We start from the raw sequence: 22,731 nt of genomic DNA, 5'->3' as shown, positions 1-22,731 counted from the left end.
ACCCCAGTCATTCTCTTTGCCGTTGTACAGGCAACATCTCCACGGAGATGGCTTAGAGTTTTTTAGTGTTTAACTGTAGTTTTTATTATTCAATCAAGAGTTTGTTATTTTAAAATAGTGCTGGTATGTACTATTTACTCAGAAACAGAAAAGAGATGAAGATTTCTGTTTGTATGAGGAAAATGATTTTAGCAACCGTTACTAAAATCCATGGCTGTTCCACACAGGACTGTTGAGAGCAATTAACTTCAGTTGGGGGAACAGTGAGCAGTCTCTTGCTGCTTGAGGTATGACACATTCTAACAAGACGATGTAATGCTGGAAGCTGTCATTTTCCCTATGGGATCCGGTAAGCCATGTTTATTAAGATAGTAAATAAGGGCTTCACAAGGGCTTATTAAGACTGTAGACTTTTTCTGGGCTAAATCGATTCATTATTAACACATATTTAGCCTTGAGGAATCATTTAATCTGGGTATTTTGATAAGATTATATCGGCAGGCACTGTTTTAGACACCTTATTCTTTAGGGGCTTTCCCAAATCATAGGCAGAGCCTCATTTTCGCGCCGGTGTTGCGCACTTGTTTTTGAGAGGCATGACATGCAGTCGCATGTGTGAGGAGCTCTGATACATAGAAAAGACTTTCTGAAGGCGTCATTTGGTATCGTATTCCCCTTTGGGCTTGGTTGGGTCTCAGCAAAGCAGATACCAGGGACTGTAAAGGGGTTAAAGTTAAAAACGGCTCCGGTTCCGTTATTTTAAGGGTTAAAGCTTCCAAATTTGGTGTGCAATACTTTTAAGGCTTTAAGACACTGTGGTGAAATTTTGGTGAATTTTGAACAATTCCTTCATATTTTTTCGCAATTGCAGTAATAAAGTGTGTTCAGTCTAAAATTTAAAGTGACAGTAACGGTTTTATTTTAAAACGTTTTTTGTACTTTGTTATCAAGTTTATGCCTGTTTAACATGTCTGAACTACCAGATAGACTGTGTTCTGAATGTGGGGAAGCCAGAGTTCCTTCTCATTTAAATAAATGTGATTTATGTGACAATGACAATGATGCCCAAGATGATTCCTCAAGTGAGGGGAGTAAGCATGGTACTGCATCATTCCCTCCTTCGTCTACACGAGTCTTGCCCACTCAGGAGGCCCCTAGTACATCTAGCGCGCCAATACTCCTTACTATGCAACAATTAACGGCTGTAATGGATAATTCTGTCAAAAACATTTTAGCCAAAATGCACACTTATCAGCGTAAGCGCGACTGCTCTGTTTTAGATACTGAAGAGCATGACGACGCTGATAATAATGGTTCTGAAGGGCCCCTAAACCAGTCTGATGGGGCCAGGGAGGTTTTGTCTGAGGGAGAAATTACTGATTCAGGGAACATTTCTCAACAAGCTGAACCTGATGTGATTACGTTTAAATTTAAGTTGGAACATCTCCGCATTCTGCTTAAGGAGGTATTATCCACTCTGGATGATTGTGACAAGTTGGTCATCCCAGAGAAACTATGTAAAATGGACAAGTTCCTAGAGGTCCCGGGGCTCCCAGAAGCTTTTCCTATACCCAAGCGGGTGGCGGACATTGTAAATAAAGAATGGGAAAGGCCCGGTATTCCTTTCGTCCCTCCCCCCATATTTAAAAAATTGTTTCCTATGGTCGACCCCAGAAAGGACTTATGGCAGACAGTCCCCAAGGTCGAGGGAGCGGTTTCCACTTTAAACAAACGCACCACTATACCCATAGAAGATAGTTGTGCTTTCAAAGATCCTATGGATAAAAAATTAGAAGGTTTACTTAAAAAGATGTTTGTTCAGCAGGGTTACCTTCTACAACCAATTTCATGCATTGTCCCTGTCGCTACAGCCGCGTGTTTCTGGTTCGATGAGCTGGTAAAGGTGGTCGATAGTGGCAGACTCTCTCTCTTCGCTCGGGCTTGGGCAAGAGATGTTCTGGATCCTTGGGCGCTAGAAATAGTCTCCCAAGGTTATCTTCTGGAATTCAAGGGGCTTCCCCCAAGGGGGAGGTTCCACAGGTCTCAGTTGTCTTCAGACCACATAAAAAGACAGGCATTCTTACGTTGTGTAGAAGACCTGTTAAAAATGGGAGTGATTCATCCTGTTCCATTAGGAGAACAAGGGATGGGGTTCTACTCCAATCTGTTCATAGTTCCCAAAAAAGAGGGAACGTTCAGACCAATCTTAGATCTCAAGATCTTAAACAAGTTTCTCAAGGTTCCATCGTTCAAAATGGAAACCATTCGAACAATTCTTCCTTCCATCCAGGAAGGTCAATTCATGACCACGGTGGATTTAAAGGATGCGTATCTACATATTCCTATCCACAAGGAACATCATCGGTTCCTAAGGTTCGCATTCCTGGACAAGCATTACCAGTTCGTGGCGCTTCCTTTCGGATTAGCCACTGCTCCAAGGATTTTCACAAAGGTACTAGGGTCCCTTCTAGCTGTGCTAAGACCAAGGGGCATTGCTGTAGTACCTTACTTGGACGACATTCTGATTCAAGCGTCGTCCCTTCCTCAAGCAAAGGCTCACACGGACATCGTCCTGGCCTTTCTCAGATCTCACGGATGGAAAGTGAACGTGGAAAAGAGTTCTCTATCTCCGTCAACAAGGGTTCCCTTCTTGGGAACAATAATAGACTCTTTAGACATGAGGATTTTTCTGACAGAGGCCAGAAAAACAAAACTTCTAGACTCTTGTCGGATACTTCATTCCGTTCCTCTTCTTTCCATAGCGCAGTGCATGGAAGTGATAGGTTTGATGGTAGCGGCAATGGACATAGTTCCTTTTGCGCGCATTCATCTAAGACCATTACAACTGTGCATGCTCAGTCAGTGGAATGGGGACTATACAAACTTGTCTCCGAGGATACAAGTAAATCAGAGGACCAGAGACTCACTCCGTTGGTGGCTGTCCCTGGACAACCTGTCACAAGGGATGACCTTCCGCAGACCAGAGTGGGTCATTGTCACGACCGACGCCAGTCTGATGGGCTGGGGCGCGGTCTGGGGATCCCTGAAAGCTCAGGGTCTTTGGTCTCGGGAAGAATCTCTTCTACCGATAAATATTCTGGAACTGAGAGCGATATTCAATGCTCTCAAGGCTTGGCCTCAGCTAGCGAGGGCCAAGTTCATACGGTTTCAATCAGACAACATGACAACTGTTGCGTACATCAACCATCAGGGGGGAACAAGGAGTTCCCTGGCGATGGAAGAAGTGACCAAAATCATTCTATGGGCGGAGTCTCACTCCTGCCACCTGTCTGCTATCCACATCCCAGGAGTGGAAAATTGGGAAGCGGATTTTCTGAGTCGTCAGACATTGCATCCGGGGGAGTGGGAACTCCATCCGGAAATCTTTGCCCAAGTCACTCAACTGTGGGGCATTCCAGACATGGATCTGATGGCCTCTCGTCAGAACTTCAAAGTTCCTTGCTACGGGTCCAGATCCAGGGATCCCAAGGCGGCTCTAGTGGATGCACTAGTAGCACCTTGGACCTTCAAACTAGCTTATGTATTCCCGCCGTTTCCTCTCATCCCCAGGCTGGTAGCCAGGATCAATCAGGAAAGGGCGTCGGTGATCTTGATAGCTCCTGCGTGGCCACGCAGGACTTGGTATGCAGATCTGGTGAATATGTCATCGGCTCCACCATGGAAGCTACCTTTGAGACGAGACCTTCTTGTTCAAGGTCCGTTCGAACATCCGAATCTGGTCTCACTCCAGCTGACTGCCTGGAGATTGAACGCTTGATCTTATCGAAGCGAGGGTTCTCAGATTCTGTTATCGATACTCTTGTTCAGGCCAGAAAGCCTGTAACTAGAAAGATTTACCACAAAATTTGGAAAAAATATATCTGTTGGTGTGAATCTAAAGGATTCCCTTGGGACAAGGTTAAGATTCCTAAGATTCTATCCTTCCTTCAAGAAGGATTGGAAAAAGGATTATCTGCAAGTTCCCTGAAGGGACAGATTTCTGCCTTGTCTGTGTTACTTCACAAAAAGCTGGCAGCTGTGCCAGATGTTCAAGCCTTTGTTCAGGCTCTGGTTAGAATCAAGCCTGTTTACAAACCTTTGACTCCTCCTTGGAGTCTCAACTTAGTTCTTTCAGTTCTTCAGGGGGTTCCGTTTGAACCCTTACATTCCGTTGATATTAAGTTATTATCTTGGAAAGTTTTGTTTTTGGTTGCAATTTCTTCTGCTAGAAGAGTTTCAGAATTATCTGCTCTGCAGTGTTCTCCTCCTTATCTGGTGTTCCATGCAGATAAGGTGGTTTTACGTACTAAACCTGGTTTTCTTCCAAAAGTTGTTTCTAACAAAAACATTAACCAGGAGATTATCGTACCTTCTCTGTGTCCGAAACCAGTTTCGAAGAAGGAACGTTTGTTGCACAATTTGGATGTTGTTCGCGCTCTAAAATTCTATTTAGATGCTACAAAGGATTTTAGACAAACATCTTCCTTGTTTGTTGTTTATTCCGGTAAAAGGAGAGGTCAAAAAGCAACTTCTACCTCTCTCTCTTTTTGGATTAAAAGCATCATCAGATTGGCTTACGAGACTGCCGGACGGCAGCCTCCCGAAAGAATCACAGCTCATTCCACTAGGGCTGTGGCTTCCACATGGGCCTTCAAGAACGAGGCTTCTGTTGATCAGATATGTAGGGCAGCGACTTGGTCTTCACTGCACACTTTTACCAAATTTTACAAGTTTGATACTTTTGCTTCTTCTGAGGCTATTTTTGGGAGAAAGGTTTTGCAAGCCGTGGTGCCTTCCATCTAGGTGACCTGATTTGCTCCCTCCCTTCATCCGTGTCCTAAAGCTTTGGTATTGGTTCCCACAAGTAAGGATGACGCCGTGGACCGGACACACCTATGTTGGAGAAAACAGAATTTATGTTTACCTGATAAATTACTTTCTCCAACGGTGTGTCCGGTCCACGGCCCGCCCTGGTTTTTTAATCAGGTCTGATAATTTATTTTCTTTAACTACAGTCACCACGGTATCATATGGTTTCTCCTATGCAAATATTCCTCCTTAATGTCGGTCGAATGCCTGGGGTAGGCGGAGCCTAGGAGGGATCATGTGACCAGCTTTGCTGGGCTCTTTGCCATTTCCTGTTGGGGAAGAGAATATCCCACAAGTAAGGATGACGCCGTGGACCGGACACACCGTTGGAGAAAGTAATTTATCAGGTAAACATAAATTCTGTTTTTGCCAGCTATATAATTTTAAATATATTTTAAATAATTTTATGTTTCAGAATTATATTTATAAGGGTTAATTTATATATATATTTCTAGGAAATTACTGTGTTTTTATACCTAGCTTTTTTAGCGCCACACTTATTTTTCTATCTCTTGTGATCTTTTAGGAATTGCTTTCAGAGTGCAATTCTTGTTTGGTGTGTGCAGGTATTTCCAATATCTAAAAGTTTATTATTTTGATTTTGTATAATATTATTTGCGGCATTAGCTGCCATTTCCAGAATACAGGGAAAACGCAAGAGGAAATCTAGAAATTCAGAAAGTAAGGTGCCTGTCCTCATTTCTGCTTCCCAAATTGCCCATTTCTCATAAGTTTGATGAGGAAGATACATCGGGACTTTCTCAGGGTGAAATCTCAGATTTGGACAGTATAATTCCTTCTTCTGAGACTGAGGTGGTATTCTTCAGATTTAAGCTTGAACACCTTTGTGTATTATTAAAGGAGGCTTTAGCTACTTTAGATGACTCCGATACCCCTGTTGTCATTCCTAAGAAATCTAGTAAACTTAATAGTTTCTTTGATGAACCTTCCACTTTAGGAGGTATTTCCTGTGCCTGACCATGCTAGGGAGATTATCTCACAGGAATGGGAGAAACCAGGGGTGTCTTTTTCAAAGTCTCCAATTTTTAAGAAAATGTTTCCTGTCAAGGACTCCATTAAAGACCCTTGGTATACTGTACCCAAAGTTGAAGGGGCCATTTCCACTCTGGCTAAGAGAACCACTAATCCTATTGAGGATAGCTGCTCCTTTAAGGATCCGATGGAGAAGAAGCTGGAGGCTTATTTGAAAAAGATTTCTGTTCATAAAGTTCTCCAATGGCAACCTGTGGTGTGTATTGTCACCGTGACTAGTGCAGCATCTTATTGGTTTGACACCTTGCTGATTCTCTTCAAGTTAGAGACTTACTTGGATGAAATTTAAGATATAATTAAAGCTCTTAAGTTGGCCAATTCCTTTGTTGCAAATGCTATTTTACAGGCTGTTAGACAAGGAGCTAAAACTTCTAGTTTCGCTGTCCTAGCCTGCAGGGCGTTATGGTTGAAATCCGGGTCTGCAGATGTTTCCTCTAAAGTCAAGCTTCTGGCGATTCCTTACAAGGGCAAAACATTGTTTGGACCCAGTTTGGCAGAAATTATCTCTGATATTACGGATGGAAAATTGTCTTTTCTACCTCAAGATGAGAAGAATAGGCCTAAAGGACGTCAGAGTAATTTTCGTTCCTTTCGTAGCTTCAGAGGAAAGCCTTCCACTTCTTCTTCCAAGCAGGAACAATCCAAGTCTTCTTGGAAACCCAATCAGTCTTGGAACAAGGGGAAACAATCAAAGAAACCCGCAGCTGATTACAAATCAGCGTGAAGGGTTTGCCCCCGATCCGGGATCGGATCAGGTGGGGGCAGACTTTCTCAGTTCTCTCTAGCCTGGATTCGAGATGTCCCAGATCCCTGGACTGTGGCCATAGTATCCCAGGGTTACAAATTGGAATTGAAAACTTTTCCTCCCAGAGGCAGATTCCTTCTCTCAAGATTATCTGCTGACCAGATAAAGAGAGAGGCGTACTTGAAATGTATACAACATCTTTCCTCCATGGAAGTGATAGTTCCAGTTCCAGTGCAGGAACAGGGTCTTGGGTTCTACTCCAGCCTATCTGTGGTTCCCAAAAAAGAGGAAACTTTCTTTCCCATTCTAGACTTGAAGTGTCTAAACGAGTTTCTCAAAGTTCCATCCTTCAAGATGGAGACTATATGCTCCATTCTTCCTTTAGTACAAGAGGGTCAGTTCATGACAACCATAGACCTAAATGATGCATATCTTCATGTTCCTATTCAGAGGGACCATCACAGATTCCTGAGATTTGCCTTTCTGGACAAACCTTTCCAGTTTGTGGCCCTTCCATTTGGTCTAGCCACGGCGCCAAGAAATTTTTTAAAGGTTCCTGGGGGCTCTTTTGGCAGTGATCCGTTCTTGTGGAATTGCTGTGGCGCCTACCTGGATGACACATTGGTTCAGGTGCCATCTTTTCAACAAGCAAAATCTCCTTCAGTGGCTCAATGTATAGAGGTAATCGGTCTGATGGTGGCTTCCATGGATATCATTCCTTTTGCTCGATTCCATTTTAGAGCTCTCTAGTTGTGTATGCTCAGACAATGGAATGGCGACTTTGCGGATCTATATCAGAGAATAGAGTTAGATCATTCATCAAGGGATTCTCTCCCGTGGTGGATTTCTCTGGAACATCAGTCTCATGGCATATTTTTTCGGAGACCTTCCTGGGTGATCGTGACCACGGACGCCAGCCTGCCTGGTTGGGGAGCAGTCTGGAACTCGTTAAAAAGCTCAGAGCCTTTGGACTCGGGAGGGCATCTTGGAGTTGAGGGCGATTTACAATTCTCTATTGGCTTGGTCTCAGTTGTTCTCAGCCCAGTTTATCAGGTTCTAGTCAGACAAGAAGGAGGTTACTCGGATTCTTCAATGGGCAGACCCCCACAATTGCGGTCTATCTGCCATTACACATTCCAGGAGTAGACAACTGGGAAGCGGATTTTCTGAGCAGACAGACTTTTTTCATCCCGGGGAGTTGGAACTCCATTCGAAGGTGTTTTCCAGCTTAGTCCTCAAATGTGGGTCCTGTCAGAATGCCAAATTTCCAAGGTACGGTTCAAGGTCAAGAGATCCGCAGGCCATTCTAATAGATGCTCTGGCGGTTCCTTGGGTTTTCAGGTTGGTATACCCGTTTCCTCCATTTTCTCTCCTTCCACGAGTCATTGCTCATATCAAACAGAAGAGGGCGTCTGTGATTCTAATTGCCCCTGCCTGGCCTTGCAGGATCTGGTTTGCAAACCTAGTGGAGATGTCATCTCTCCCACCTTGGAGACTACCTCTGAGGAAGGACCTCCTGATTCAGGGTCCCTTCCTTCATCCAAATCTCGTTTCTCTGAAGCTGACTGCTTGGAGATTGAACACTTAATTCTGTCTAATTGTAGTTTTTCTGAGTCGGTTATTGAGACCATGATTCAGGCTCGTAAGCCTGTTACGAGAAAGATTTACCTTAAGATATGTCCTAAATATCTTTATTGGTGTGAATCCAAAGGCTACTCTAAGTCTTTTGCTCCTCCTTGGAGTCTTAACCTTGTTCTTAAAGTTTTACAGCTGGTTCTGTTTGAGCCGTTGCATTACATAGACATTAAGTTGTAATCTTGGAAGGTTTTGTTTCTTGTTAGAGTCTCAGAACGCTCAGCTCTGCAGTGTGATTCCTCTTACCTTATTTGTCATGCCTATAAGGCGGTTCTTTGTACTAAGTTGGGTTTCCTTCCTAAGTTTGTTTTGTAATACATATATCAATCAGAAAATCGTTGTTCCCTCTCTGTCCTAATCCTCCTTCCAAAGAACGTTTGTTACACAATTTGGATGTTGTACGTGCTTTTAAATTCTATTTACAGAAGACTAAGAATTTTCACCAGTCTTCTTCCCTCTTTGTCTGTTTCTCTGGGAAATGTAAAGGTCAGAAAGCTACTGCTACTACTTTCTTTTTGGTTACGCAGTATAATTTGTTTGGCTTATGAGACTGCTGGACAGCAGCCTCCTGAGAGAATTATGGCTCATTCCACAAGAGCTGTTTCCTCTTCTTGGGCTTTCAAAAATGAAGCTTTTGTGGAACAAATTTGCAAGGCTGCAACTTGGTCTTCTCTTACATACTTTTTCCAAATTTTCCAAATTTGATACATTTGCCTCGGCTGAGGCTTCTTTTGTGAGAAAGGTGTTCTTCAAGCGGTGGTGCCTTCTGTCTAGGACTTCCTGTCTTGTCCCTCTCTATTTATCCGTGTGCTCTAGCTTGGGTATTGGTTCCCAACAGTAATTACTCAAGATGTGGACTATATCTTTGGAAAGAGAGACTAAATTTATGCTTACCTGATCAATTTATTTCTGGATATGGTGAGTCCACGGCCCCACCCTTTATTTTAAGACGGTTGTTCTTTTGACTATAACCTCAGGCACCTCGTGTTACTCCTTTTTCTCCATTTCCCTTTGGTCAAATGACTGGGGTTTGTGGGTAAGGGAGTGATGCTTAGCAGTTTAACTGTGGTGCTCTTTGCCTCCGACTGCTGGCTAGTAATGATATTCCCAACAGTAATTAATTACTCAAGCCGTGGACTCAACATATCCGGAAAGAAATACATTTATCAGGTAAGCATACATTTAGTTTTTTTGTATGTTGAAACCATCAACCATTCTGCAAATTATAAGTACTTCTGTATTCTATATTGAAAGCAAGCTACAATCAAGTTCACATTGTGTGTGTGTGTGTGTGTGGGGGGGGGGGGAGATGGGTACTAACACTCTATTTCAATTGCTTTCTTTAAGTACTAACAATTGTGTTTAGCTAGATAAATAAGATAAAGGTTTTGTGAAGAGAAAGAGATAAGGGGTCTGCTCTTCCTGCTTGCTCAGCCCATTTAAATGGGCATATTTTTTTTAGCACAATGGATTGAGGCTTCAATGAGCAAAATAGCTATGCAAAAATAAGCATAAAATTATACATTTCCCTTACATTTTATAAACAAGGTATTAAAGGGACACGGAACCACATTTTTTGCTTTCATGATTCAGATAGAGTATGAACTTTTAATCAACTTTCTAATTTGTTCCTATTAATTTTTCTTCGTTCTCTTGCTATCTTTATTTTAAAAGCAGGAATGTAAATCTTAGCAGCCAGACCATTTTAGGTTCAGCACCATGGATAGCGCTTGTTTATTGGATGCTTACATTTACCCACCAAATAAGCAAGCATAACCCAGGTTCTCACCCAAAAAAGGCCCGGCTCCTATGCAACACATTCCTGCTTTTCAAATACAGACAGCAAGAGAATGAAGAAAAAGTGATAATAGGAGTAAATTAGAAAGTTGCTTAAAATTGCACGCTCTATCTGAATCATGAAAGAAAAAAATTGAGTTTAGTGTCCCTTTAAGAACATATTAAGACAAGACCAATTTTACAATACAATGTCCTTTTATATATATATTATTTTTATTATTATTTTTGTGCAGACTGTGTTTGAGCACCTTGGAGAGCTGCTGACCGTTCTGTTGACCCTTGATCAAATAATTGAAAACCATGCAACGTTGAAGGATCATTGGACTATGTACAAAAGGTTTGACAGCAGCAAAATATAAATATTTATAGTGATTTTATGTAAGCTCTGTATGAATAAACTGTTTAAACCATCAGGCTCTGTATTAGATTGCAGTAAAATAAGCAAGCTGTGTCAGAATTATGGGTGATATTTTGCATGTATTGTGCATTAGCTGAGAATGAGTTCTAGTTTTGTAGTAGTATTCATTTTCACTTTTTTTTTTTTTTTTTTTTTTTTTTAAATAGCCACACCATATAATTATTTTCTTGTTTTATTATTTAGGCTACTGAAATCAGTACATCACAACCCTGCAAAATTTGGGATACAAGAAGATAAGTTGAAACCCTTTGAAAAACTGCTCTTAAAATTGGAAAGTCAGTTACTTGATGGGATGCTATTCCAGGTACTGTATTATTGACTCTAATCTAAGTATAATATGGAGATAAATATTTAGTTTGTTGTAATATGGAGAACAAAATTTAGTTGTTTAATGGCCACACTGAAGTTTCAGGAAATTGGACAAAACCTAGAGCTTCTTAGTCAAGGTTTGTAAAGCTTAGAATTTTACAGAATAAGAAGTAAAAAACATTTTTGTAAAAGTTTTTAACTTCAGTATCACTGCAATATCATATTAATCAACAATGTGTTTCAGGAATCCTTGTGAAATGCTGTTATATATTGAGAGATCAGGGTAAGATTCTCTCAGCTGAAGGCTGTGGTACTTCATGGTAATACACATACATATTTGTGAACCAGATGACAAATTGCTCATATTCTTTTTAATTCTGTTATACATAAAATAGTTTATATGATACACATTGTATAACATAACCTTAATATACACAATATGGACAAAAGTATGTAGACACCTGACCATCACACCTATATGAACTTGTTTGAAATCCCACTCCAAAACCATGGGTATTAATATGGGATTGCCCCCCCCCCCTTGCGTCTACTACAGCTGTCACTCTTCTCTGCAGGCTTTCCACAACATTTTTTAGTGTGTCTGTGGGAATTTGTGCCCATTCAGCCAAAAGAGCATTTGTGAAGTCAGGCACTAATGCTGGATGAGATGCTCTGGCTCACAATCCGCTTTCCAATTTGTACCAAAGGTGTTCCGTGGCTTTTGGTCGAGACTTCACACCACACTCTTCAAACCTTCACAGACCTTTTTTTTTTTTGTGCACAGGGGTATAATGGAAAGGGCCATCCCCAAACTGTTGCCACACAGCTGGAAGCACCAAATTGTTTAAAATGTCTTTGTATCCCTTAGCCTTAAGATGACTCTTCACTGGATCGAAAGGGACTAGTCCAAAACCTGAAAAACAACCCCAGACCATTAGCAATCCCCCACCAAACTTCACAGAGTAGGCACTATGCATTTCATTAGGTAGCATTCTCCTGGCATCTGCCACAACCACAGATTCTGTTATCAGACAGCCAGATAATGAATGGTGATTCATCACTAAGGAAAATGTTTAGACTGCTCCAGAGTCAAACGTGCTTTACACCTTTCCAGATGATTCTTGACATTGCACATGTTGATTTGAGGCTTGTGTACAGCTGCTCTGCCATGAAATAACATTTTTTTTTGTGCTGATGTTGCTTCCAGAGGCAGTTTGAAACTCTGTAGTGAGTGATGGACTGTTGTAGTCCCTAGACACTTACACTTCTATAATAGCACAGTTGACTGGGCAGATCTAGTAGGGCAGAAATGTTACCAAATCATATGACGGTGTTACTGAGCTCTTCAGTGTCACCAGTTGTATTGTCTATGGAGATTTCATGGCTATGTGCTAGATTTTATACTCAAGTTAGCAATGGGTGTGGCTGGGACACCTGAACTCAATACTTAGTAGGGGTTTCCATATAGTGCATTTCTTATTTGGGTTTGTTTTAAATCATTGTGTTTTATTATTGGCATGTGCAGTATTGCAGATGTAAAAAAAACAAAAAAAACACACCATCTTGCATGTCTCATTTAAAGTAAAAAAACAATTGAATAGCCACTGCCCTAGTTCATTGCAAGAGTTGCCCATTGATCTCTATCCTGCAGTCTCCAGGCTGTCCTTTTAAAGCAGCAGACCATGTTCTTATCCCTCAACAAACCAATTATTCTTTTCTTCACACGCTCATCTTGCATACATGTCATGGAACATCTTCCTTCTCACTTTTCCTGTTCACAGCTCACACACATGCCTGATTTGACATTAATACTATTTGCTTTTGTACAAAAATACAATATTCTAATACATCTAAAATATCCTAATCTTCTACATGTATATAAATATTTCATATATTTTTTTCTGTATACCCAGGGTTGTGTAGAACAGCAGTTTGACTCTTCTAATGGAGGTGTGTCTGTGTCAAAAAATGGAATGTTTGCCGAAGAGTTTGCACATAATATTCGCTCAATATTTTCAAATGTGGAAGCTAAACTTGGTGAGACTCATTTGTTAAAAGGTGTTTGCTTTGCTGATGTGTTCACAGTGCTCATCAAGATGTTAATTATTTTATTATTGTAAATTTAAGGTGAAGCATCAGAAATTGACCAGCGGGAGAGATACGTGGGGCTCTGTGGCCTTTTTGTGCTGCATTTTCAGATCTTTCGCAGTGTGGACAAGAAATTTTACAAATCTCTTCTGGACGTCTGTAAAAAAGTATGTCTTTTTTTTTGTTATTTGGCTAAAAGCTTTTCATTTTTTGATACTGAAACACTTTGAATTTTAAATTCTTTTGCATATCCATTTTTGTATTTGTTCAGTTTCATGTGTATCATATTAGTGTCTGATTGTCTTCATGTAGAATATTACCGCATTAGAACAGCTTGCAAACATATTATATATCAGTGATACCAACTTCCTAACACATGGGGCTGCAGATCAATATTTTAGAAGCCTTTAAAACCTGTATATAAATTTGTGGGCATTAAGCCAGATTTAGGTAAGGTTTCAGGGTATTATTTTCAATTCTCTTTTAAATTGTGGCTGCCTTTTTGCCCACCCACTAGAAGACCCAAAGCACACATTTCTCCAACATTGGTGTGTCCGGTCCACGGCGTCATCCTTACTTGTGGGATATCTCTTCCCCAACAGGAAATGGCAAAGAGTCCCAGCAAAGCTGGCCATATAGTCCCTCCTAGGCTCCGCCCACCCCAGTCATTCTCTTTGCCGTTGCACAGGCAACATCTCCACGGAGATGGTTAAGAGTTTTTTTGGTGTTTAAATGTAGTTTTTATTCTTCTATCAAGTGTTTGTTATTTTAAAATAGTGCTGGTATGTACTATTTACTCTGAAACAGAAAAGGATGAAGATTTCTGTTTGTGAGAGGAAGATGATTTTAGCAGACAGTAACTAAAATCGATTGCTGTTTCCACATAGGACTGTTGAGATGAAGTAACTTCAGTTGGGGGAAACAGTTAGCAGACGTTTCTGCTTAAGGTATGACTAGCCATATTTCTAACAAGACCATGTAATGCTGGAAGGCTGTCATTTCCCCTCATGGGGACGGGGACCGGTAAGCCATTTTCTTAGTCAAACAAACAGAATAAAGGGCTTAATATGGGCTAAAAAACTGGTAGACATTTTTATGGGCTAAATCGATTGCTTTATTTGGGCATTTTATTCATATTTATGCTGACAATTCGCATTTATAAACTTGGGGAACGTTTATTAAACGGCAGGCACTATGTTAGACACCTTTTCCAGTCAGGGGGCCTTCCTAGTTGTAGACTGAGCCTCATTTTCGCGCCATTACTGCGCAGTTGTTTTTTGAGAGCAGGGCATGCAGATGCATGTGTGAGGATCTGAAATTTGCTGGAAAAGCTTCTAGAAGGCGTCAATTGGTATCGTATTCCCCTCTGGGCTTGGTTGGGTCTCAGCAAAGGCTATAGCTGGGACTGTATAGGGGTTAAATTTGTAAACGGCTCCGGTTCCGTTATTTTAAGGGTTAAAGCTCTGAAATTTGGTGTGCAATACTCTTAATGCTTCAAGACACTGTGGTGAAATTTTTGAACAATTCCTTCATACTTTTTCACATATTCAGTAATAAAGTGTTTTCTGTTTAAAATTTAAAGAGACAGTAACGGTTTTGTTTTAAAACGTTTTTTTTTTGTGCTTTGTTGACAAGTTTAAGCCTGTTTAACATGTCTGTGCCTTCGGATAAGCTATGTTCTATATGTATGAAAGCCAATGTGTCTCCCCATTTAAATTTATGTGATAATTGTGCCATAGCGTCCAAACAAAGTAAGGACAGTACTGCCACAGATAATGAAATTGCCCAAGACGATTCCTCTGATGAGGGGAGTAAACATGATACTACATCATCTCCTACTGTGTCTACACCAGTTTTGCCCACACAGGAGGCCCCTAGTACATCTAGTGCGCCAATGCTTATTACCATGCAACAATTAACGGCTGTAATGGATAACTCCATAGCAAATATTTTATCCAAAATGCCTACTTATCAGAGAAAGCGCGATTGCTCTGTTTTAAACACTGAAGAGCAGGGGGGCGCTGATGATAATTGTTCTGTCATACCCTCACACCAATCTGAAGGGGCCATGAGGGAGGTTTTGTCAGATGGAGAAATTTCAGATTCAGGAAAAATTTCTCAACAAGCTGAACCTGATGTTGTGACATTTAAATTTAAATTAGAACATCTCCGCGCACTGCTTAAGGAGGTGTTATCTATTCTGGATGATTGTGACAACTTGGTCATTCCAGAGAAATTATGCAAGATGGACAAGTTCCTAGAGGTTCCGGTGCACCCCGACGCTTTTCCTATACCCAAGCGGGTGGCGGACATAGTAAATAAGGAGTGGGAAAAGCCCGGCATACCTTTTGTTCCCCCCCCTATATTTAAGAAATTATTTCTTCTGTTATGTGTGATCAGTCCACGGGTCATCATTACTTCTGGGATATAACTCCTCCCCAACAGGAAATGCAAGAGGATTCACCCAGCAGAGCTGCATATAGCTCCTCCCCTCTACGTCAGTCCCAGTCATTCTCTTGCACCCAACGACTAGATAGGATGTGTGAGAGGACTATGGTGATTATACTTAGTTTTTATGACTTCAATCAAAAGTTTGTTATTTTAAAATAGCACCGGAGCGTGTTATTACTTCTCTGGCAGAGTTTGAGGAAGAATCTGACAGAGATTTTTACTATGATTTTAACCGGAGTCGTTAAGATCATATTGCTGTTCTCGACCATCTGAGGGAGGTAAAGGCTTCAGATCAGGGGACAGCGGGCAGATGAATCTGCATTGAGGTATGTGGCAGTTTTTATTTTCTGAATGGAATTGATGAGAAAAGCCTGCCATACCGTTAAAATGACATGTATGTATACACTTCAGTATTCTGGGGATGGTATTTCACCGGAACTACTCTGTTAAAGGTCATTAATCCTTTTAATAACTATTCTCATGTTAAACGTTTTTGCTGGAATGTAGAATCGTTTAACTTTGCTGAGGTACTGTGTGAATAAATATTTGGGCATTATTTTCCACTTGGCAGTTTTTTTGCTTTAATTGTGACAGTTTCGTTTCTCTTCACTGCTGTGTGGGAGAGGGAGGGGCCGTTTTTGGCGCTCTTTGCTACGCATCAAAAAATTCCAGTCAGTTACTTTTATATTTCCTGCATGATCCGGTTCATCTCTGACAAATCTCAGGGGTCTTCAAACTTCTTTGAAGGGAGGTAAATTCTCTCAGCAGAGCTGTGAGAATCCTTATAGTGACTGTGAATAAAAACGTTGTTTTATTTTCTTATGTACAAATTTAATTAGTGTTGTTTTTACTAATGGGAACAAACCTTTGCTAAAAGATTGTGTTGTTTTAAAGTTTGATGCTATAACAGTTTTTCAGTTCATTATTTCAACTGTCATTTAATCGTTAGTACCTCTTTGAGGCACAGTGCGTTTTTTTGCTAAAAAAGATTATAACCAAGTTGTAAGTTTTTTTGCTAGTGTGTTAAACATGTCTGACTCAGAGGAAGATATCTGTGTCATTTGTTCCAATGCCAAGGTGGAGCCCAATAGAAATTTATGTACTAACTGTATTGATGCTACTTTAAATAAAAGTCAATCTGTACAATGTGAACAAATTTCACCAAACTGCGAGGGGAGAGTTATGCCGACTAACTCGCCTCACGCGGCAGTACCTGCATCTCCCGCCCGGGAGGTGCGTGATATTTTGGCGCCTAGTACATCTGGGCGGCCATTACAGATAACATTACAAGATATGGCTACTGTTATGACTGAAGTTTTGTCTAAATTACCAGAACTAAGAGGCAAGCGTGATCACTCTGGGGTGAGAACAGAGTGCGCTGACAATGCTAGGGCCATGTCTGATACTGCGTCACAGCTCGCAGAGCATGAGGACGGAGAGCTTCATTCTGTGGGCGACGGTTCTGATCCAAACAGATTGGACTCAGATATTTCAAATTTTAAATTTAAATTGGAGAACCTCCGTGTACTACTAGGGGAGGTCTTAGCAGCTCTCAACGATTGTAACACCGTTGCAATACCAGAGAAACTGTGTAGGTTGGATAAATACTTTGCGGTACCGGCGAGTACTGACGTTTTTCCTATACCTAAGAGACTAACTGAAATTGTTACTAAGGAGTGGGATAGACCCGGTGTGCCGTTCTCACCCCCTCCAATATTTAGAAAGATGTTTCCAATAGACGCCACCACTAGGGACTTATGGCAAACGGTCCCCAAGGTGGAGGGAGCAGTTTCTACTTTAGCTAAGCGTACCACTATCCCGGTGGAGGATAGCTGTGCTTTCTCAGATCCAATGGATAAAAAATTAGAGGGTTACCTTAAGAAAATGTTTGTTCAACAAGGTTTTATATTACAACCCCTTGCATGTATCGCGCCGATTACGGCTGCGGCAGCATTTTGGATTGAGTCGCTTGAAGAGAACCTTAGTTCCTCTACGCTAGACGACATTACGGACAGGCTTAGAGTCCTTAAACTAGCTAATTCTTTCATTTCGGAGGCCGTAGTACATTTAACCAAACTTACGGCTAAGAACTCAGGATTCGCCATACAGGCACGCAGGGCGCTGTGGCTAAAATCCTGGTCAGCTGATGTTACTTCTAAGTCCAAATTACTTAATATACCTTTCAAGGGGCAGTCCTTATTCGGGCCCGGTTTGAAAGAAATTATCGCTGACATTACGGGAGGTAAGGGCCACGCCCTACCTCAGGACAAGGCCAAAGTTAAGGCTAGACAGTCTAATTTTCGTCCCTTTCGGAATTTCAAAACAGGAGCAGCATCAACCTCCACTGCACCAAAACAGGAAGGAGCTGTTGCTCGTTACAGACAAGGCTGGAAGCCTAACCAGTCCTGGAACAAGAGCAAGCAGGCCAGGAAACCTGCTGCTGCCCCAAAGACAGCATGAACCGAGAGCCCCCGATCCGGGACCGGATCTAGTGGGGGGCAGACTCTCTCTCTTCGCCCAGGCCTGGGCAAGAGATGTTCAGGATCCCTGGGCACTAGAGATCATATCTCAGGGATACCTTCTAGACTTCAAATTATCTCCCCCAAGAGGGAGATTTCATCTGTCAAGGTTGTCAACAAACCAGATAAAGAAAGAAGCGTTTCTACGCTGCGTACAAGATCTGTTAACAATGGGAGTGATCCATCCGGTTCCGCGGTCGGAACTAGGACAAGGGTTCTACTCAAACCTGTTCGTGGTTCCCAAAAAAGAGGGAACTTTCAGGCCAATCTTAGATTTAAAGATTCTAAACAAATTCCTAAGAGTTCCATCGTTCAAAATGGAAACTATTCGGACAATCCTACCCATGATCCAAGAGGGTCAGTACATGACCACAGTGGATTTAAAGGATGCTTACCTTCACATACCGATCCACAAGGATCATCACCGGTATCTAAGGTTTGCCTTCTTAGACAGGCACTACCAGTTTGTAGCTCTCCCATTCGGATTGGCTACGGCTCCAAGAATCTTCACAAAGGTTCTGGGTGCCCTTCTGGCGGTACTAAGGCCGCGAGGGATTTCGGTAGCTCCATACCTAGACGACATTCTAATTCAAGCTTCAAGCTTTCAAACTGCCAAGTCTCATACAGAGTTAGTTCTGGCATTTCTAAGGTCGCATGGATGGAAAGTGAACGAAAAGAAGAGTTCTCTTTTTCCTCTCACAAGAGTTCCATTCTTGGGGACTCTTATAGATTCTGTAGAAATGAAGATTTACCTGACAGAGGACAGGTTAACAAAGCTTCAAGATGCATGCCGTGCCCTTCATTCCATTCAACACCCGTCAGTAGCTCAATGTATGGAGGTGATCGGCTTAATGGTAGCGGCAATGGACATAGTACCTTTTGCACGCCTACACCTCAGACCGCTGCAATTGTGCATGCTAGGTCAGTGGAATGGGGATTACTCAGATTTGTCCCCTACTCTGAATCTGAATCAAGAGACCAGAAATTCTCTTCTATGGTGGCTTCATCGGCCACACCTGTCCAGGGGGATGCCATTCAGCAGGCCAGACTGGACAATTGTAACAACAGACGCCAGCCTACTAGGTTGGGGCGCTGTCTGGAATTCTCTGAAGGCTCAGGGACTATGGAATCAGGAGGAGAGTCTCCTTCCAATAAACATTCTGGAATTGAGAGCAGTTCTCAATGCCCTTCTGGCTTGGCCCCAATTAACAACTCGGGGGTTCATCAGGTTTCAGTCGGACAACATCACGACTGTAGCTTACATCAACCATCAGGGAGGGACAAGAAGCTCCCTAGCAATGGTGGAAGTATCAAAGATAATTCGCTGGGCAGAGTCACACTCTTGCCACCTGTCAGCAATCCACATCCCGGGAGTGGAGAACTGGGAGGCGGATTTCTTGAGCCGCCAGATTTTTCATCCGGGGGAGTGGGAACTTCATCCGGAGGTCTTTGCCCAAATACTTCGACGTTGGGGCAAACCAGAGATAGATCTCATGGCGTCTCGCCAGAACGCCAAACTTCCTCGCTACGGGTCCAGATCCAGGGATCCGGGAGCGGTTCTGATAGATGCTTTGACAGCACCTTGGAAATTCGGGATGGCTTATGTGTTTCCACCCTTCCCGCTGCTTCCTCGATTGATTGCCAAAATCAAACAGGAAAGAGCATCAGTGATTCTAATAGCGCCTGCATGGCCACGCAGGACTTGGTATGCAGATCTAGTGGACATGTCATCCTGTCCGCCTTGGTCTCTACCTCTAAGACAGGACCTTCTGATACAGGGTCCATTCAAACATCAAAATCTAACTTCTCTGAAGCTGACTGCTTGGAAATTGAACGCTTGATTTTATCAAAACGTGGTTTTTCTGAGTCAGTTATTGATACCCTGATACAGGCTAGGAAGCCTGTTACCAGAAAAATTTACCATAAAATATGGCGTAAATACCTATACTGGTGCGAATCCAAACGTTACTCCTGGAGTAAGGTTAGGATCCCTAGGATATTGTCTTTTCTACAAGAAGGGTTAGAAAAGGGTTTATCAGCTAGTTCATTAAAGGGACAGATTTCAGCTCTGTCCATCTTATTACACAGGCGTCTGTCAGAAAATCCAGATGTCCAGGCTTTTTGTCAGGCTTTAGCTAGGATCAAGCCTGTGTTTAAAGCTGTTGCTCCGCCATGGAGTTTAAACTTAGTTCTTAACGTTTTACAGGGTGTTCCGTTTGAACCCCTTCATTCCATTGATATAAAATTGTTATCTTGGAAAGTTCTGTTTTTAATGGCTATTTCCTCGGCTCGAAGAGTCTCTGAGTTATCAGCCTTACATTGTGATTCTCCTTATCTGATTTTTCACTCAGACAAGGTTGTTCTGCGTACTAAACCTGGGTTCTTACCTAAGGTAGTCACTAACAGGAATATCAATCAAGAGATTGTTGTTCCATCCTTGTGCCCAAATCCTTCTTCAAAGAAGGAACGTCTTCTACACAATCTAGATGTAGTTCGTGCCCTCAAGTTCTACTTGCAGGCAACTAAAGATTTTCGCCAAACTTCTTCCCTGTTTGTCGTTTATTCTGGACAGAGGAGAGGTCAAAAAGCTTCCGCTACCTCTCTCTCTTTTTGGCTTCGTAGCATAATACGCTTAGCCTATGAGACTGCTGGACAGCAGCCTCCTGAAAGAATTACAGCTCACTCCACTAGAGCTGTGGCTTCCACTTGGGCTTTTAAGAATGAGGCCTCTGTTGAACAGATTTGCAAGGCTGCAACTTGGTCTTCGCTTCATACTTTTTCCAAATTTTACAAATTTGATACTTTTGCTTCTTCGGAGGCTATTTTTGGGAGAAAGGTTCTTCAGGCAGTGGTTCCTTCTGTATAATGAGCCTGCCTATCCCTCCCGTCATCCGTGTACTTTTGCTTTGGTATTGGTATCCCAGAAGTAATGATGACCCGTGGACTGATCACACATAACAGAAGAAAACATAATTTATGCTTACCTGATAAATTCCTTTCTTCTGTTGTGTGATCAGTCCACGGCCCGCCCTGTTTTAAGGCAGGTAAATATCTTTTAAATTATACTCCAGTCACCACTTCACCCTTGGTTACTCCTTTCTCGTTGATTCTTGGTCGAATGACTGGGACTGACGTAGAGGGGAGGAGCTATATGCAGCTCTGCTGGGTGAATCCTCTTGCATTTCCTGTTGGGGAGGAGTTATATCCCAGAAGTAATGATGACCCGTGGACTGATCACACAACAGAAGAAAGGAATTTATCAGGTAAGCATAAATTATGTTTTCCTATGGTCGACCCCAGAAAGGACTTATGGCAGACAGTCCCTAAGGTCGAGGGGGCAGTTTCTACTCTAAACAAACGCACTACTATTCCTATCAAAGATAGTTGTGCTTTCAAAGATCCTATGGATAAAAAATTGGAGGGTTTGCTTAAAAAGATTTTTGTACAGCAAGGTTACCTTCTACAACCCATTTCGTGCATTGTTCCTGTCACTACAGCAGCGTGGTTCTGGTTCGAGGAACTAGAAAACTCGCTTAGTAGAGAGACTCCATATGAGGAGGTTATGGACAGAGTTCACGCACTTAAGTTGGCTAACTCTTTTATTTTAGATGCCGCTTTGCAATTAGCTAGATTAGCGGCGAAAAATTCAGGGTTTGCTATCGTGGCGCGCAGATCGCTTTGGCTAAAGTCTTGGTCAGCGGATGTGTCATCCAAGACAAAATTGCTTAACATCCCTTTCAAAGGTAAAACTCTATTTGGACCAGAATTGAAAGAGATTATTTCAGACATCACTGGGGGAAAGGGCCACACCCTTCCACAAGATAGGCCTTTCAAGGCCAAAAATAAGTCTAATTTTCGTTCCTTTCGCAATTTCAGGAACGGACCGGCCTCTAATTCTGCATCCTCTAAGCAAGAGGGTAATGCCTCACAACCCAAACCAGCCTGGAAACCGATGCAAGGCTGGAACAAGGGTAAGCAGGCGAAGAAGCCTGCCGCTGCTAAAAAAACAGCATGAAGGAGTAGCACCCGATCCGGGACCGGATCTAGTGGGGTGCAGACTCTCTCTCTTTGCTCAGGCTTGGGCAAGAGATGTTCAGGATCCCTGGGCGCTAGAAATAGTTTCTCAGGGTTATCTCCTGGAATTCAAGGAACTACCCCCAAGGGGAAGGTTCCACATGTCTCACTTATCCTCAAACCAAATAAAGAGACAGGCGTTCTTACATTGTGTAGAAGACCTGTTAAAGATGGGAGTGATACACCCAGTTCCAATAAAGGAACAAGGAATGGGATTTTATTCCAATCTGTTCGTAGTTCCCAAAAAAGAGGGAACTTTCAGACCAATTTTGGATTTGAAGATCCTAAACAAATTTCTCAGGGTACCATCGTTCAAGATGGAAACCATTCGAACGATTCTACCCACTATCCAGGAAGGTCAATTTATGACTACCGTGGATCTAAAGGATGCGTACCTACATATTCCTATCCACAAAGAACATCATCAGTTCCTAAGGTTCGCTTTTCTGGACAAGCATTACCAGTTTGTGGCCCTCCCATTCGGGTTAGCCACTGCTCCAAGGATTTTCACAAAGGTACTAGGGTCCCTTCTAGCGGTTCTAAGACCGAGGGGCATTGCAGTAGTACCTTACTTGGACGACATTCTAATACAAGCGTCGTCCCTGTCAAAAGCAAAGGCTCATACAGACATCGTTCTGGCCTTTCTCAGATCACACGGATGGAAGTTGAACATAGAAAAAAGTTCTCTGTCTCCGTCGACAAGAGTTCCCTTCTTGGGAACAATAATAGATTCCTTAGAAATGAGGATTTTTCTGACAGAGGTCAGAAAGTCA

General features: G+C 42.2%; 1 protein-coding gene across 1 annotated transcript in view; it reads left to right on the top strand.

The window, feature by feature from the left end:
• The window catches only part of WASHC4 (WASH complex subunit 4), a 293,185-nt gene that overhangs the window by 36,383 nt on the left and 234,071 nt on the right, over positions 1-22,731 (top strand). The window contains exons 4-7 of the mRNA XM_053716956.1: positions 10,333-10,436; positions 10,701-10,821; positions 12,740-12,863; positions 12,954-13,081. Of these exons, the coding sequence (XP_053572931.1) occupies positions 10,333-10,436; positions 10,701-10,821; positions 12,740-12,863; positions 12,954-13,081 (477 nt within the window). The remainder of the gene's footprint in view (positions 1-10,332; positions 10,437-10,700; positions 10,822-12,739; positions 12,864-12,953; positions 13,082-22,731) is intronic.

The sequence above is a fragment of the Bombina bombina genome, chromosome 6, assembly GCF_027579735.1.
Source record: "Bombina bombina isolate aBomBom1 chromosome 6, aBomBom1.pri, whole genome shotgun sequence".
Classification (NCBI taxonomy): domain Eukaryota; kingdom Metazoa; phylum Chordata; class Amphibia; order Anura; family Bombinatoridae; genus Bombina; species Bombina bombina.
Note: the sequence above shows the minus strand (reverse complement) of the source record. Positions and strands in the feature narration are given on the sequence as shown.